We start from the raw sequence: 18069 nt of genomic DNA, 5'->3' as shown, positions 1-18069 counted from the left end.
AGTGAAGCAGCATGAGAAAGTGAAAATGTGAATGGGAATAAGGGGAGAAAGCAAGATGGAGGCAAGATCATAGAAGCGATTCATGAAGTGACCCATCAGGCAGCCTCCCCTGCAAATTTATGCTTTGGGCTCATGGAAGTCTTTATACATTTGTAATCAATCTATTTCCTGTGGCACAGTTGTTGTTCTTTAATGGTCCATAGTTTGGGAATTAATGATCAGCTGAGTCATGAGATAGCCAGCAGATGGCTTCACGCTCTGCCTTTGCTTCGTTTTTAGGTGAACAGTGATGTTGTATACTCAAAAGCAATGAAAAATGGAACTAAGGTGGTTCAACATGTTGACAAGACCCAAATTGGGAAATTAATCGTGACCAAAGAAGAGGGCGGGGATAAAGTGAGGGACATTACTGAGCTCTACAAATTCAAAGAAGGTAATTTCACGGCAAAACTCAATAATTACCTGAATGAAGTTTCATTTATATCAGTCCACAGATCCACAAAGCAACTCCCCCCTCCCCCCGCCACCTATTGTCCCTTCAAAGCAACTTTCCTCAGTGATTACATTCGGACAATAGCACCACAGCTTAATAAGCTGGGATATGAGCAAGTCTTATGGGTGTTCATGCAGCCCTTGAGCTCCTCTTTTGCCAAGAGCAAATAAACAAGGAACTCTTCAACTAGCGAGTTCATCTGATTAATCTGAACCAGAAATCTGTGGTTCAGAAGCTGCCTTGATAGTCCAAAGTTGTTAACTACAGTTTCCAGGTACAATGAAACAGGAAACTATTGCTAATTGGAGAGTTCCAGGTTTGTTTTTTTGTTGGTTTGTTTGTTTGTTGGTTTGTTTGCATGCTCATGCAAAGAAAAGAACAGAGGGATGGCATGCACACCCACAAGGCTAGTTCATATCTTAGCAGGCTTATAATTTTCTGAGCCTGCTGAGACACCAGGACTGGCCCAAAGAGACCTAGTGATTTGAACCTGGAACTCCCAATATTTAGTCTGACATGCTAAGACGCTGCTGACTCTGATGAGGCACCTGAACAACTGTCAGGTATGTTTCTTCCAGCAAGGGCCAGATTTAGCCTATGGCCCACCAACTGCTGAGTTTGATGCCCCTTTTTGCTTAAAACCCCTTTCTAACCCACTTACATGGTGCCTAGCTCTTCTGTGAATCTTCATTTTAAGTCTTTGATTCTAACTTTAAAAACTATATTTATATCACTGTACTTCAACATATCTATCTCCTATTATCCTCATGTCTCTCCCTCTTCTTTCTCCATTGCCTCTGGCATTTTTCATCCTTAGATTTTCTAGACCATATAAATATCCTTTGAGTGATAAGAGGAGTTTGAGAACGTTGGCTGACATTTTTAGTTCACCATAGTTCGCCACATCGTCTGGATCTGTAACTGTAGCTAAACTGAACTAAGTTTCGTTTCAACAAGCCAGCTTCAGAAACTATAATTTGAAGTTGGGCTTGTTTATAATTAACTCGAGTTTAGTGCTAACCACAGTTTACCATACCAAATGGCACGGCAAACCGCGGTTAAAGGAAAGAGAAACACTTCTCCCAGGGAGAAGGAGAGCACATGAGTTCACTGTGGTTCTTTATTGCTCATGGTTGAGCATGATGTGGGAACATGACCAGTGGTTCACATGTTTTTTTAAAAACCTATTTTCCATTTGTTTTGCAGGCACAGATGAAGAACGACTGGCCCTGGAGACTGCGCTGATGTATGGTGTTAAAAAATCTCACACCCAGGATGTTGTGTCTACCGCGGAGGTTGACATGGACTTTTCAGTGGAAGACTCAACAATTGGCAGTGACATCACTGTTAACATTACTTTTCGAAACAACACCCCAAATCTGTACACTGCTACATCTTACCTTTCTGGCAACATTGTGTTCTATACTGGAGTCCCAAAGGCTGAATTCAAGAACCACAGTTTTGATGTGAAACTGGAACCCATGAAAGGTAAGGCAAGAATATGTTTCTGCATTTTAATGGTGTGTCATTAATTAAAACATATAGCTCCACCCCTTTTTTCAAGGCTCACAGTAGAACATGATGCAAGAAACCAAAGGAAAATGTTTTATGTATTTAAAATGTTCAAAGCATCTTACAGCAACTGTAATATAATACGTATGCTCTCCATAATGAAATACTTAATATATTGACAACATGTAAAAATTCAATTTAATTAAAGGGTTTTACAAAGCTCAGGATTAGCAGCAACAGAAGGGAAGCAGCAGCAAACAGTAGAGACAGAATTACACAAAAGCCAGTTAGAATGGAACAGTCTTCGTCTGGTATAAGGCCAGCCCTACCATTAGACAGAGTGCCTCAGATGCTGGTACGAGGCAGGCAAGGAGTAAGAATAGAACTGTATGTGTCATGCAGCCTGACCTGCCATAGGCATGAACAGCACATTTCATTAGCGTGTGCACCCTACATACTTGTACACAAGGGACATTATTTTTATTCCTCAAACAACAAACTCAGCCGCTTTAATCTTTAATCAGTTAATGAGCTGATCCAAACTGACCCAAACAGTTTAAGGTTTCTTCATCTTCCTGCCACAAAAGCAGCCTCTCACCCAGACAGATCTTTCTCCACGGAAGGTGAAGAGTGGAGCTCAGATGGAGACAGAGCCACGAGACTGAGACAGATGCTGGCAGAAAAAAAAGCCTAGAATGGATCTGCCTCCGTCTTTCTCTGGAAGCAGTGTTGGGGTGATTGGCTGCAGCAGCAGGGAGGAGGATTCTTACAGCCACTACTGGAGCCAAGCATCCTACTGCCACTTCCAGACACAGGCAGAAGCTGCAGGTCCATTCATTCTAGGTTTTATGCTGCCTGCATCTCTCTGTGTCTTCTGCCCTCCTCCTCCTCAATTCGGCTACCACCACTTCTCCTGGATCATGGCAGCTAAGGCAGCTGGGTTTCCACTCTGTGTTCTCTCCTCCATGCCACGATTCCCAGTTTTTTTATACATTAAAAAAACCTGATGCACGTCAGTGCTAACCTACATCTAAGTTTGCCTTCTGCCTTCTGATGTAGTGGAGTGCCTCTGTGGTGACCTATGGGGGACCTGCTGCAATATTATTATTATTATTATTATTATTATTATTATTATTATTTTGAAAAGTAGCAAAGAACTGGGGATTGCAGGCTATTGTGGGGATGTCCCCAGAGTTGTGCACCTCTGAATGGGTTGAGGGAGTGAGCCTTAAAATCATGATGAAATCACATGGGTTGGATGTACTCACATCCACAAGGCCTTGCAGAGGTGTCAGCCTTTGGGGGATCGGCTTCCTCCTCTGTGGCAGTAAATAAGCAGATCAAACGAAAGGAAAGTCTTACCAGTTAGTTTCTTTAATAATCACAGTGAGAGACAAAAGAAAGTGTCTCCCTAGAATGGCAGTGCTCCCAGTTAAGGCTTACCCCCCCTCCATCCCTATTAATCTGCATCACTCCTGCATTTTGTAATCTGAGTTTGTAGCTTCTGCGCTTTCTGTTCTGACATTCTCTGAGCTCTCTGTGTCCTTGGGGATTGTGAGGGGGGGGAATGCTGTCCAGAGACTGTGAATCTGTTAACCCACTCTCTTCCTGTGTTTCTTCTCCTAACTGTTCCCCATCCAGTATTTCCCAGCTTCTGCCTTCTGAACTATGCCCCTTTGCAAACCACTGTTCCAAATCTATACTGTCCTCCTGCTCCTGGGAAGATTCAGGGTCAGGGGGAAGGGGCAGCTCCCACCATTCTTCCTCAGTGCAATTCCTCCTCAGCATGGTCCCTGACAATAGGTATCAGTTCACACAAAACATTTCTTTGCATAGAGGCAGAGGGTCCTGAAAGCCAATGGCTTGGATTGCTCCTACAACTTACCCACATGCATAGCCTATGCATGGAAGGCAGAGTTGAACAACCCGTCTTGTTACATGTTGGCCAGACTTTTTGATAAGGTACAAATGAAGAGGAACCCTACAGTGATCTATGTGCATTTGGGTACAGTCACACACACACACACACACACACACACACACGAGATGATAAGTGCTGTTATGGAAAGAAAGGAGCAAAGCACGTTTTCAAACAGAAACTGTGCACATGGTCTTCCAAATCATGATGAAAGGCATTGTGTAGGTGGAAATCAACTTTAAGAATCTGAATACTTCAAATGTCTTCAAAGGGGCTATCAGTTCTGTTCAGCTAAATTTAGCTTTTTAAAGGACAGTAGGCACACAGGCACCGCTCAGGAGAGAAGGGGGGGGGTCATTCACTTTGTTTCCCCACAAGGGAGTCTTTGTCAGGAATGCCTATGTTTTTTTCTGGCAACTCTCAGACTGTACGTTATGAAATGGCCTTATGGAGTTTGAGGTTTCCCTGGGTTAAAAGTGACTCTTTGACCAGTATCAATATGATTGTTAGCTATTGTGAGATATATAAAACACAGAAGAAAACCTAACAATTATTCTTTAAAAATATATGGCTGTTTTAAAAAAATTACGACTGAAAGCAGCCCTTTAAAAGTTGCTAAGAATCTTGCCCCTCTCTCAATGGAAGCTCTTTGGCCAGTCTCAGACAGGGCCTTCTGGCGGTTCCCTCGCTGCGAGAAGTCAAGTTACAGGGAACCAGGCAGAGGGCCTTCTCGGTTGTGGCACCCGCCCTGTGGAATGCCCTCCCACCAGATGTCAAGGAAATAAACAACTACCAGACTGTTAGAAGACATCTGAAGGCAGCCCTGTCTAGGGAAGCTTTTAATGTTTAACAGAGTATTGTATTTTAATATTCTGTTGGAAGCCGCCCAGAGTGGCTGGGGAAACCCAGCTAGATGGGCGGGGTATAAATAATTTATTATTATTATTATTATTATTATTATTATTACTATTATTATTATTATTATTATTATTATTATTATTATTATCTGAAATGGCACTCCATTTGAGGACACTTGTTGTCTCTCCTGGCTTTGCTTTCCCAGTCCTAAGCAGAACTAGCAACTTCCTGGTCACAATCCGAGTCTCCTCTACATGTACAGTCCTATGTGGCCTATATTGTATTTGCTGCCACTTCAGTATGGCATACTTCTGTTGCAGATATTAATATTGTGCAGTTTGAAGCAACTGGAAGCATAAGAACTGACTCCTTTTGGGATTGAATCGTTCTCCAGCTCCATAAAAATAATATTCAAACTTTTACTGGCAGAACTCTTCAAAAAACAAAACATAAGCATGAAAGATACATCACAAAATATCCATACAATGTCTTGTGCTGTCTGGCACAGGCTCGGCATCTTAGAAAATATAAAATAATCCAAACAGACCTACAATGGTACCTCGGGTTAAGTACTTAATTCGTTCCGGAGGTCCGTTCTTAACCTGAAGCTGTTCTTAACCTGAAGCACCACTTTAGCTAATGGGGCCTCCTGCTGCTGCTGCGCCGCTGGAGCACAATTTCTGTTCTTATCCTGAAGCAAAGTTCTTAACCTGAAGCACTATTTCTGGGTTAGCGGAGTCTGTAACCTGAAGCATATGTAACCGGAGGTACCACTGTATAAGCAAAGGTCTCTCTCTCTCTCCCTCTCCCTCTCCCTCTCTCTCCCTCTCCCTCTCTCTTTCCACAGCCTGCATTCCAGCCTCCATTGGCCTTTGGCTGTTTATTCTCCCTTCATTTGCATCCTTTTATTCTCTGTCCCTGTTGTCTTTGTCCACTGAGTTTTCTTGGCAGGGATACTGGAGTGGCTTGCCAGTTCCTGCTCCAGGTGGATCATGTTTAGTCAAAACTCTCCACTATGACCTGTACATCTTGGGTGGCCCCTCATGGCATAGCTCATAGCTTCTCTGAGTTATTCAAGCCCCTTTGCCACAACAAGGCAGTGATCGACAGAGGACAAGATGGTTGGACAGTGTTCTCGAAGCTACCAGCATGAGTTTGACCAAACTGTGGGAGGCAGTGGAAGGCAGGAGGGCCTGGCGTGCTCTGGTCCATGGGGTCACAAAGAGTCGGACACAACTAAATGACTAAACAACAACAACAACATTCTCTGTCCCCAGAGAAATACTATCAAACACCACCCTTTCAAGTTGGTGAATTTGCAACTTAATACCTTTGCCACCTGATCTAACAGTTTAGAATAATAGAAAACTATCAACAGTTATTCATTAACCCATTAAGGAGCTCAGAATCCATTAGAAAACAATCGTGGGAAGAACCCCAATATTAGCAATACACATTTAGCCATTTTTCATTTTAAACCTTCATTAATACACATACCTTTTCTTTCTTTGTGAATTAAATCAATTATACTTAACAACTTCTTAGAATGGTTAGGTTTGCAATCTTCTTCTCAGACTTCCAGAAGGCTATTCTTCTGAGTCTGTTGTGCCCAAAAACAATAAAAGAGGCTAGTAGCCACCTTAAAAATGGACAGATTTGTTTTGGCATAATATGTAGCCTACAAAATCTTATGCCACAATAACTTTGTTAATCTTCAAGGTTTCATGAGACTCCCTGTTGGTTTTATCTTGAAATGTTTCTCCCACTCAATCTTTTCCATAGTGTGAAAATATAAGATTCGCTCATGCCTCCCCCCCCTTTTTTTTTTGGTGGAAGCAGGGAGTGTTAGACATGACTATTTCTAAGTTTCATCTAAGGTTAAGACTTAGAGGGGTATTGTGTAATTCCTTTGCAGCAGAGGGGCCACATCAAACAGCTCCTGACAGGTCTCGGAAATCTAGGTCAGATGGTTGCCTGGGAATAGTGATAAGAATGAAAGCAGGGGCTCCATTTTGATGTGGGTGGAACAAAGAGGGAGAATCAGCACATCTTTTTCACATGGCAGCCTCAGTGTGAAGGGTTAGGATTTTTGCTACATCTGGAAATGTAGCTAGAGGTCAGAAGCACAGTTCTGCTCTTTGTGGCTGCTGACCAGCTCTGCAACTCTGAAAAAAAATCCTATCCTATTATCATCCTAGGAGACGCATGTCTAAAAACAAAAAAACCCCTTCTATTATAGGGATTCAAACCTCACAAGAGTATGGGTGGGGGAGAAAGTTGATTAAGTTCACATTTAAGGGTGAAACTACTTAACTTACACTTTAGGAAACAGTACGCAAACCAAAAACATGCAATTCTCAGAATTCTGCAGTGCGGTTCTTGGGTCAAGCAGTGTGTGCAAAAATTCACGTACTGGGATAAAGTGTACACATAAATGCATGTATAGTGCAAACAGCAAAAAATTAAAAAAATTAGTAGAAGCTGCTTTTCAAAAATGTGCAGACTAGGCAAAATTGCATAGAAAAATGTGTCCATTGGAAGAAACTCGCACTAAAATGCTGATGGATTTTCACGATGACCTTTTTAAAAAAGGGAAAGGGAAGGAAATCGCAAACTGGTGTGGAAATGTGGAAAACTGAACTTGAGAACAGAAACCGAAATTGCCAGTTTGACCCATCCTTACACAAGGGGAAAGTGCCTCTCCAATGAAATGCCTTCTGCGTCAGGGGCTAACTTCCTATTACCGACACTCCTAGCTGCAGAAATGGATTTATTTTCATGGGTTAAAAATGATCTAAATTTACATTGTATCCCCCCCCCATGTCACTGCTGTGTTTAGATCACAGCAAACAATCCAGCAGTTCTACAACTGGAAGCTTCCTTGTGCCTTTGAAAGCTTTGACCCTCCCTGTGAGCAGCATCTTTATTGCATCTGATGGCCTATGGGTAATACGACATCAGCAGGACTGGAAGTAATAACTGGCAACTATATTGCTTTCAGGCTTCAGTTGTGTTTTCTCTGTTTGTTTGTTCCTCTTGTCAGCTCAAACTGTCGAGGTGCTAATCAAGTCGAGCGAGTACATGAGCCAGTTGCTGGAGCAAGCCTCCCTGCATTTCTTTGTCACAGCCCGTGTCAAAGAAACGGAGAAGATCCTGGCCAGGCAGAAGAGCACTGTGTTGAAAATACCCCAGCTGCTCCTTAAGGTCAGTTTCAGGGATGGCAGCAGGTTGTGGAGGACGGGCATCGATTTGATTCAGGACACATTTTTAAAAGGACAACCTAGCTAATTTGCACTTTCTGAAACAATAAGTAAAGGTAAAGGGACCCCTGACCATTAGGTCCAGTCGTGACCGACTCTGGGGTTGTGGCGCTCATCTCGCTTTATTGGCCGAGGGAGCCAGCGTACAGCTTCCGGGTCATGTGGCCAGCATGACTAAGCCACTTCTGGTGAACCAGAGCAGCCCACGGAAACGGCGTTTACCTTCCCACTGGAGTGGTACCTATTTATCTACTTGCACTTTGACGTGCTTTCAAACTGCTAGGTTGGCAGGAGTTCTGAAACAATACATGAACCCAAAACACAGCTGTCCTTCAAAATGCTCCAGATTTCGCAATGCAGTCCTCCAGCCAACTAACCTGTATAAAAATGCATATCCTGGAGTAAAGTCTATTGGCAAAACCTATTGGTGTTTCGCAACTTTCTGACTACAGTGGTACCTCGGGTTAAGTACTTAATTCGTTCTGGAGGTTCGTACTTAACTTGAAGACCACTTTAGCTAATGGGGCTTCCTGCTGCTGCTGCGCCACCGGAGCACGATTTCTGTTCTTATCCTGAAGCAAAGTTCTTAACCTGAAGCACTATTTCTGGGTTAGCGGAGTGTGTAATCTGAAGCGTATGTAACCTGAAGCATGTGTAACCCGAGGTACCACTGTAGTTGCAGGACCTTAGCCAGACCTAGCAGAGTAAACGCAGAGTTCATGAAAGCAATTGGCAACTTGGCTGCAGACAGGATGGACGAAGCAGGAACCAGGAACTTGTAGTTAGGTGTTTATTATATACAGTGGACTATTTACAGGAACAGAACAGAACACGGATCTTTAGCTAGCTCTCCCATACACGACTCACAATTCCTGAACTCGAACTTGTACTAAGACACATTCCAGTTAGTAGGCCATTAATCATTATTCCGGTGAGAGAGCTTGACCAATCATGGAGCTGTCTCCATGCCTCTGTATCACCAGGCAGACTTACTCCTTCACATTGCCTTTGCTGTCAGGCAAACTCTAATTGACTCTGTGTGTGTAGCTGCACGTATGCAGATTCCCAACAAAGTCTTCTTGAAAATTAATATACTGGTGAAAATAGCGTACAGAAACGCATTATGTTTGGGGGGATATGTGTCTATCTGGAGAGGTTTGCACGAAAATGCCGGTGGATTTTCATGAGGACTTATTTTAAAAATATATATTCAGAAATTGATGTGGCAATGTGAATAACTGACTTTAAGAATGGAAAAAATGAGAAACTTGGAAGAAATCAAAATTGACAGATTCACCCATCCCCAGCAAAGAGACCAGTGCTGCTGTTCTGATTCCAGATGTATTCTGAGTCTTGGTTCATCTGCCCACTGAGGCTTGGTATACAGTACTAGAAGACAAAGTGAGATGGTTAAGGAAGCTCCGGAATCTGCTAAGGAATATATTATTCATTTTGGTTGCATATCCTGTCTTGCTTGCATAATGGAACCCAAGATGGGGTCCAAGTGGTTACCAGGTAATCACCCATCCAGGCACTGAACAGACCTGGATCCACTTCAGCAAGGTGGTGGCCTCATACATGGCAATACTTTGGTTTGGTAACCTATGGACCCTCCAGATGTTGTTGACTCCCTTTAGTCCCAGCCAGCATGGCCAACAGTCAGGAATAATGGGAGGGGTCATCCAGCAACATCTGGAAAAACACACAAGTTCCTCAGCTGTAGCTTGAGTGCGCACGCCAGAGTGACCATAGCACTTTTTCAGGCAATAGCCGTACAAGCTAGGAGAAGCATGCATGCACCAAAAGAAGCACACTACGTTCCACAAATACAAGCTCAGAAAATCTTGGAAGTTTGATGGGAAAGGGCTTCTTCTCATCAAACACCAAGGTTGGTTCAAAACTCTCCTCCAGCCGCAGCCATTGTGTATCTAATTAGCCTGGACAAATGTTGACTGGCAGTGTCCTCAAATGATATAGTGTGTCTTTTCTGAGCATTTTGCAGAGGAAGCCAATAAGTCAAATAAACTTTGCTTTTGAGCTTGCATCTTCAGTAACCACATTTTAAAAATGTATAATCCTTTTATTTATTTATTTATTTATTTATTTATTTATTTATGGCCAAAGTTGAACAGCATATATCATCTTCCCTGGGCTAAGCCACCTAGATTGCTCAGGTCTCCCCTTCTGCTGTGAAGTAGGAATAGTAAACTTGCTGAATGGAAAGCAAAATCCAAATAAACACACCATTGGACTTACCTGGCCAGCTTTGTTACCCATCATTACTGCACTTCCTTTGCTTTCTGGAAGTCTTCTTCAAGCACGAGGGCAAGGAGTCAATGGTTAGCGGAGAAAAGAAACCTGACACCCCTGGTTTCTGTCAAAAGAGTATCATGTGTATCTGAGTATGAGGGGAGGAGAGGTAAGAAATTCTGAATACAAACTCAAATTGGTTCCTTCCGTGGAGCAGCTTGCCGTCTGATTCAACTGAGAGAACATGATCCCTCTCTTTAAAAAAAAGAAAGAGAAAAAAGACCAGGGTGGAAGAAATGAAGGTTTAATATAATTCATAAAGCCGTAACAAGCATAGGCTGAACTGACTTATTCTCATGTGCTAAGATAAATGTGACATACCACAGATGTTGCCATGAATTATGCATTGTGCAGCGTGACAGCATTTTTCTTTCTTCCCTTTTTATTTCAAAAGTGCTAATTCCTTCTGTCCCTGTCAGACGAAAGACTTGCCAGACCACAGGAGGTATTGCCAGGGCGAGGTCTAAGAGTTATCATCCTGTACCTGGAAGTCCAAAAGCAATCTTCCTCCTCCTCCTCCTCTTCCACATAGGCGTTTTCATGAAAGCCAAAATGAGTCATTTGGTTGGATCAATCACTGACAGCCAAATGCAACACGAACCACCATTCATGTTAAATATACATTAATATATACTTGTTTACATATTTAAGTTCATCTGATTTTTGATTTGCATCCTTTCCACAGGTTCCTGGGGAAAAGGTAGTTGGCAAGGAAATGGCAGTGATAGTGGAATTTGCCAACCCACTGAAACAGAAACTCACTGATGTCTGGGTCCGACTTGATGGGCCTGGTCTACTGAAACCAACCGCAAAGCTGTTTAGGTAAGAAATCTGTGGTTATAGCACTGGCTGCCCAACCTACGTTTTCAAAGGAATATGAACACTTACAGCAGGTTGGTCCAAACGTTTTTCAAAGAGGGCCTGATTTGATGAAGTGAACATGCGTGAGGACCGACCAAAGGGCCGACCAAAGAGTTGTTGGGCTTTTTTGGGGATTTTACTACAGGAAATAAACTGCCAGGGGCTGGATTAAACTGACCGGCAGGCTAGATTAGGCCCCTGAAACAGACTTTGGACATGCCTGACTTACAGTGACGCAATGCATGCTGGTGCAATATAAAACATAACACTGTCATAGTATCTCCCTGAGGTAATCTAAGGTTGCAATCCTAACTGCATTTATCTGGGAGTAAACACCATTGAATTCAACAGATCTTACTTCTGAGCAGACGTGGTTAGGCTTGCAGTCTAAAAGTGTGAACTGTGATCCAGGAAGTGCACTGTTTAATATGTTACCCAACAGCACAATCCTGATCATGTCAATTCAAAAATAAATCCTATTGAATTCAGTAGGGCTTAGTTCCAGGTTAGTGGGGTTAGGATTGCAACCTAACTCATGAAGCCGCTTGGAAAACTCTTGGTCTTTCCCCTACCATCTTTAGTATGAAGATAGTCATACTAATTTGCCTTACAAGGTTGCAGCGAAGGCTGCTAACAATGTTTATAAAGTGGTCTGACTGCTATAAAGGCTGCTATATAAATGCTATGATGGTTTTCTTTCATAGTGATTCGACGGACTTGATGGACAAGTCTTGTTTTTTGCACTCATCAGATTTTTATTTTAACAATAAATGAATAGTTCCGGTAGGTTTCTGGATTTGGGCAATTTCAAGATCTTCTCTGAAACCAAGAGAACTAGAAGCTGCCTTTGAGAAAAAGAAGTACCACTCTAAAAGCTGGGGTTCTTGGGCTTGCATAATAACACATAGTGCTGATTGAGTTCTCATTTGGCTTGGATAGAAGCTTCAAGTTATACTTGGAGAAAACAAATCGTAGCAGATTATTTAAATAATAATCCCATTTGTTTCTGTGGATAGAAGATGATAAATGACCAGTCAATGTTGATGGCTTAGCACATTACTGAGAATCATCCATCACTAAGGTTACTCCGGGCAAATGGAATTAGTGAAGTTTTATTCCATTAGCCAAAAAATAAAAAATAAAATTAAAATAATCCTTTGGGATATATCGCAGGGTTTTTTAAAAATTATCTCCGGACAATGTCCTGTTGGAAGTGCACCCTCCAGTCTTCTATAACATATTATTATTTTCGCTGCAAAATGATATTCTGGGGGGGGACACTTTTATGTAATACTGACCAGGTTATTTTTTGTCATCTTGCTAGGGTTGAGATATTTGAAGGGTGGTTCCCCCCCCCCCAAAGCACAGAGTCAGTGTTAGAGAAAACACCTTTTCAGAATTGCTTATAATTAAGTGACATAACAGATAGCACACTCTTCTTCAAGGAATGGATTTGCCCCATCTTCATTTATCCACAAAACAGCCCTGAGAGATAGGTTTGGCTAAGGGACAGGGACTGGCCCAAAATGACCCTACAAGCTTGATGGCTGAACCCTGGTGTCAACACTCTCATCACCATACCACACTGCCTCTCAGTTAACTTTAAACAATTCTCCTTGAGTTGTCCACTTTGCCTCTGAATGACAGCTGTGAATTTTCTAGGGGTATTCTGATGTATCCCCTCCCCTTTAGGACAACCCCCCCCCCTTTTGGGATAGGTCATTTCTTTAAAACATAGGTTATCTTTTCTATCACCAAGATACTTACTCATGTATTACAGTTCAGATTTATGGCCCATCTACCACCATGTTTACACTATTCTTTCTCGCTGCAGAGAAGTTCCAAGGAATTCAACCTTGACCTGGGAAGAAAAATGTGTTCCAAAGCGGTCCGGCCCCCGAAAGCTGATTGCAAGTTTGAATTGCGATGCTCTCCGACATGTCTATGGCGAGCTGGATGTTAATATTGAAACTGCTGTGTGAAAGGCTTTCTCCTTCTTCTTTCATCCCTACCCCACCCACCCCCCACCCCCACATTGTATTTCAGAAATTTCATTACCGGGAAACATAAAGTAGAAGTATCTACCCTAATCCGAATTAATTCATAATCCAAATCTTATATGTATACATTGTGTGTGGCTACTTGGATGGTTACTCCTTATTTTGCCGTTTCCTTTTGAAAAGCTATCCTACAAAAACCCTGAAACCACACTCTTTAAACACCCAGACTTTTGAAAGGGTGGGTGGCAACAACATGCATTGAGAAATTATCTTGTTCCAACGTAACTTAAGATGGAAAAGAGCAGCACAATAGCAAAATAGGTCTCTTCCACGCCTGTGCCCATGTTTTTCAGGCGAGAAATGTGGTGGTAAATTTCATTTGCATCCTGCTGGTACTCTAAAGAGTTCAGGGTTGGAATTATGGTCCCCCCCCCATTTTATTTAGGTTAGACTTAGGGGTCATGGTGGGCCAAGGTGAGCTTCATGGGCTAGCCTATTCAAAGGCCTCCTGCATTCTAGTCCAACTCTCTAGCCACTATACTACAATTGTACCTGTCCTAGCTTCATGCACACTGTTCTTTTATGCCCAGATCTGGCACTGAATTGCCTATACAGTGGTACCTCGGGTTACAGATGCTTCAGGTTACATACGCTTCAGGTTACAGACTCCGCTAACCCAGAAATAGTACCTTGGGTTAAGAACTTTGCTTCAGGATGAGAACAGAAATCGTGCTCCGGCGGCACGGCGGCAGCAGGAGGCCCCATTAGCTAAAGTGTACGTAACCAGAGGTCGCACTGTATATATATCCAGTGATGGAAGGTAACTAAACATTGCCACCAGAGGTGTCAGCTGGTGAGGGTGATTGGGGGCTCAACATCATGCACGTTTCATCAGGACATCAGGAGGAGATGGGGCGGAGCCAAATGCAGTGGCCACATGGCTCAATGGGCGAGGGCACCACCTCCTTGGTGCCGCCACCAGGGGCAGGCTGCTTCGTCAGGAGGAGGCAGTGAAGGAGAAGGATCCACTGCACTTTTAGGATTGGGGAAGGCTGACCCCTACCCCAAAAATATAGGGGGCCCCAAAAGGGCACCGTCCCCAGGATCCAGTGCCCCCAATCTCCACCCACAAAAAATGCATTTCAAAGTGCAGAAAATTATTTAAGATTAGATTAATTTAGGCCAATGAAGCTGTAGGACATATTCTTCCTTCTTGTTCATATGTAATTATGGCCTCTTACATTAAAGCCAGGACAATTTTAAGAGGTTCCAGTCTCTGGGGTACTTTGAACTTTAATTTTATTAAATGGCTTGATATTTTATATTTTTAAAAATTCTACCAAGAGTAATAAAATGGCCTAAGTAGATACTATCCCGGAACAAGCTTGTCCGAGCACAAATTTGGAGTTGATGCCACAAATAAATTTCAAATACTTCTTGGCATCTTCATGTCCAATACATTTCCTCTGAACATTTTGAAAATGGTGGTCAGTGTAAGGACATCACAAACTGAAGGGTGTGGGGTCAGGGGAGTCATGTGACCTCCTGGGTGTGGGGTCAGGGGAGTCATGCAAATGCTTTAACACCTCCCTAGATTGTAGTTTTTCTAGATAGCCACTCTGAGAAAAGACGGAGTGTAGCAGATCAGAGTTGACATATGCATCCCTTACGCTGGCCTGCCAGGATATTCCATTGCAATGACCACTTGGGCCATTCTCCTGTCCCTAACACGGCTGCCATTCCATGGGCCAACATATATGGCTGCATTGACAGAGAGTCTGGGGTTGAATTAAAACATTGTGTGGGTGCACTGAGACCCCCTATTCAATCCTGCAAGCTGCTGCTCCAGTGAGTTAGGAGATAAGATTGAAGTTGTTTTCAAGCCATGTCAGACAGATCTTTGATGCGCCATGAGTCTCTTTCCTGAAATATTATCTAACTAAAATGTGTGCTGTTGATGAACTGCATTTGCTTAGAAGCTCTGATTCATGTTGCTATAATGAGCTGTATCACCTGCTTTCCATTTGTTCTGAGGCTCAAAAGCTCACATTCCTTCCAGTTTATCAGCCAAAATGTATGCAATAAAAGAATGAATTTTCCTGGATGCATCTCTCCTATGTTGCACAGGTTCCTGCCTGACTATTTCTTTGCAACCCCTACAAGCGATATGTACAATATGACAACTTCAGGATTGATGCACAGCAATGTTTTCCTCAAGGTTCACATAGTGTGCTCAAAACCACACTGAGTGACAGCAAGGTCACAGAGGTTCCCGTCTGACAATCATGTTTGTTTCAAAGGTTATGGTAATTTGTAAAGCCTTTTGTTCTGGGATGCTCAAATTTCACTCCTACAGATGCTTCCCCGCCTCCCTTTACAACTGCAATGAGATTTCATTGTTTTATGTTGTAATATTCTAAAAGGGTTGTGTCTTCCATCTTCCAGTTTCAACAAAATGTCTTCACATATTTCCCTGTTAAGAAACTGCTTGGATGCAATATTTAGAAGAAGGTAAAAGCAGCTGGGCATATATTTGAAGTTAGTATTCTTATGGATAGAATGCCAAATGTTCTATCCATTCCGTAGGAGCAGAGTGCAGATTTCAGCACTAACATTTTTATGCTTTTCAGTTAAAATTCCCAGCTTTTATTATCTAATTATTTTAAATTAGGTGTGCGTTTACTGCATAGTGTATTAAAGCTGTATTAGTTTTGCCTGGCACTTAAACTGAAGACAGGAAAGGGGGGAAATATGCATGTACATATATATAAGGCAATAAGAATATGGACCCACCAGCTTTGGGAGAGAAAATGTTCAGAAGTTTCACCCTCAACCATTAGATTAATTATTGTCTAGGCTCAATCTGGTTTGCCTGCCCATCCTTTTCCAGAATTCAAATCCACGGAGACTTCAACCTTGTTTCTTGTTGGTAACAGAGCACTCCTCTTACTTCTGCGCATTCTTTCTGAGAATAAACTCTGAGACTGTGCATCAAAAAAAGTCATATATTTTACTTCACAGTAAATATATTTTACACCACAGAGATCACTGTGTGATTGCTTTCCTATCGCTTGGATACCAAGTTTCTGCAAAGTGGAAAAGGACTTGCAGCTAACATTTTAAAACAGGCTTCCTCCAGATGTTTTTTTGCCTACAACTCCCATGATCCCTAGCTAGCAGGACCAGTGGTCAGGGATGCTGGGAATTGTAGTCTCAAAACATCTGTAGGGCTGAGGTTGAGGAAGCCTGTTTTAAAAGTATTTTGGAATCCTTTGTTTTGCCAATCAGCAGAATTGTACTACTGACCTTTAAAAATTGGGGAAGCCATAGCCAAACACTGAAGCATTCTGCTTTTGCACCAATAGCCTATGGGGCCAAAGATCCCTCCAGTGCACTTGATACCCTTCTGTACCTGAAACTAAGCATCTATTGGTCTGACCAATACCTGAAGGGGAGACCCCTGGGAATCCTGTATAATGGGGCACATCTGGCCCTCCAGATGTTGTTGGACTCCAACTCCCATCATCCCTGTTCAATGGCCCTGTTAGCTGAGGCTGATGGGCGTTGGAGACCAACAACATCTGGAGGGCCACAGGTTCCCACTCCTTCTCTATGAGCTACTTTGAGAGGGACAAGGCAGGCAGGCAGGTGTTGATGTGATTAGAGAAACAGCTGCATGATCATCTCATGACTTAGGGCATATTAATCCCAAACTTGTAGCAGCCCCTCTATGGAGACAGAACAACTTTGGGAAGGGTCAGTTTGATGTGGAGAAGCAGTGGGAGATAGGATGCTTATGTTCTCAGCTGTCATCTGTTGGAACAGAGTTCCTGTGGTGCAGGGCTGGGTAAGTATGCACATTGCAAAGAAACGCCAATTAATAGACTTCCCTCTCAAAAAAAGAAGAAGAAGAAGAAGAAGAAGAAGAAGAAGAAGAAGAAGAAGAAGAAGAGGGTAGAAATCAACAAGGAGTAAACATAACACAACTTCGCTGCATGGGGTGCCTTTTCCTCCACCACATGAGCTCTTACAGCACTGGTGACAAGCTGGAACCAGGCCATGATTATGTATCACTATCAATAATATTACATAGCCAACTCTGTTATCCTTATGTAGCCAAAAGAGAACCGCCCATGCACAAGAGGGAGGTATCAGCAGGGGTCCAGAAGCATCAAGATTTGGAGAAATACCAAAAAAACAACAACACACATTTAGGGGGGAAACTATGGAACAACACCTCCCACCCACCCACCCACCTGCAAACAGCTGAATATAAGTCACCATTACACACTCAATTTGCTTTGCTTTGAATATTCTGCATCGTAGTTTGATGGCAAAAGAACATAAGGAGAGCTTGCTGGATCAGGCCGCTGGTCCATCTAGTCAGCCTCCTGTTTCTCCCATTGGCCAGTCAGGTGCCTGCAAGCAGGATCTGAGTGCAACAACACTCTCCCCACCTGTGGTAACTGGGACCCAGAGGCATCCAGTGTAGAGAGAAGGTAGCCATTGTGGATAGTTGCTGTTGAGACATTTAAGGTGGGTGTTCAATTGTCTAGCCAAAAGCAAATCTTGAATGGGAAACAGTATTCTTGCTCCACACTGAATCAACTATGAAATGATACGTTTTGCTGTGGAACAGACACCTGCTTTGTGTTGCGGAGTTTAAACATCCATAGCATAATGCAAATGCCAAGTCTGGTTAATGCAGAACACTGGCACTCTTCTTGTCTAAGATGATGCATTTCTAAGTGCTTCCCCCTGCTCCCACAACGCAGATTGCTGATGTACATACAAACCTTACAACAGAGACTCTCAAACAGCAAAAATGCACATTTTTCAACGTGCATCTTACTCTTT

At 42.8% G+C, this 18069-nt stretch overlaps 1 protein-coding gene and 1 long non-coding RNA gene across 2 annotated transcripts in view; both read left to right on the top strand.

Annotated features, from left to right (window-relative positions):
* F13A1 (coagulation factor XIII A chain) overlaps positions 1–13241 on the top strand; it is an 80511-nt gene extending 67270 nt beyond the window's left edge. Inside the window, exons 11-15 of the mRNA XM_082234374.1 lie at positions 280–433; positions 1700–1981; positions 7825–7985; positions 11037–11173; positions 13047–13241. Of these exons, the coding sequence (XP_082090500.1) occupies positions 280–433; positions 1700–1981; positions 7825–7985; positions 11037–11173; positions 13047–13194 (882 nt within the window). The 3' untranslated portion in view covers positions 13195–13241. The remainder of the gene's footprint in view (positions 1–279; positions 434–1699; positions 1982–7824; positions 7986–11036; positions 11174–13046) is intronic.
* LOC309538862 overlaps positions 1–14668 on the top strand; it is a 91699-nt gene extending 77031 nt beyond the window's left edge. The window contains exon 2 of the long non-coding RNA XR_014222411.1: positions 14002–14668. This is a non-coding gene — a long non-coding RNA (uncharacterized lncRNA). The remainder of the gene's footprint in view (positions 1–14001) is intronic.
* Positions 14669–18069: the final 3401 nt, after the last annotated feature.

Source organism: Podarcis vaucheri, assembly GCF_965113315.1.
Source record: "Podarcis vaucheri genome assembly, chromosome: 8".
Taxonomy (NCBI): domain Eukaryota; kingdom Metazoa; phylum Chordata; class Lepidosauria; order Squamata; family Lacertidae; genus Podarcis; species Podarcis vaucheri.
The sequence above is the reverse complement of the archived record's forward strand: the minus strand, read 5'-3'. Positions and strand labels throughout refer to the sequence as shown.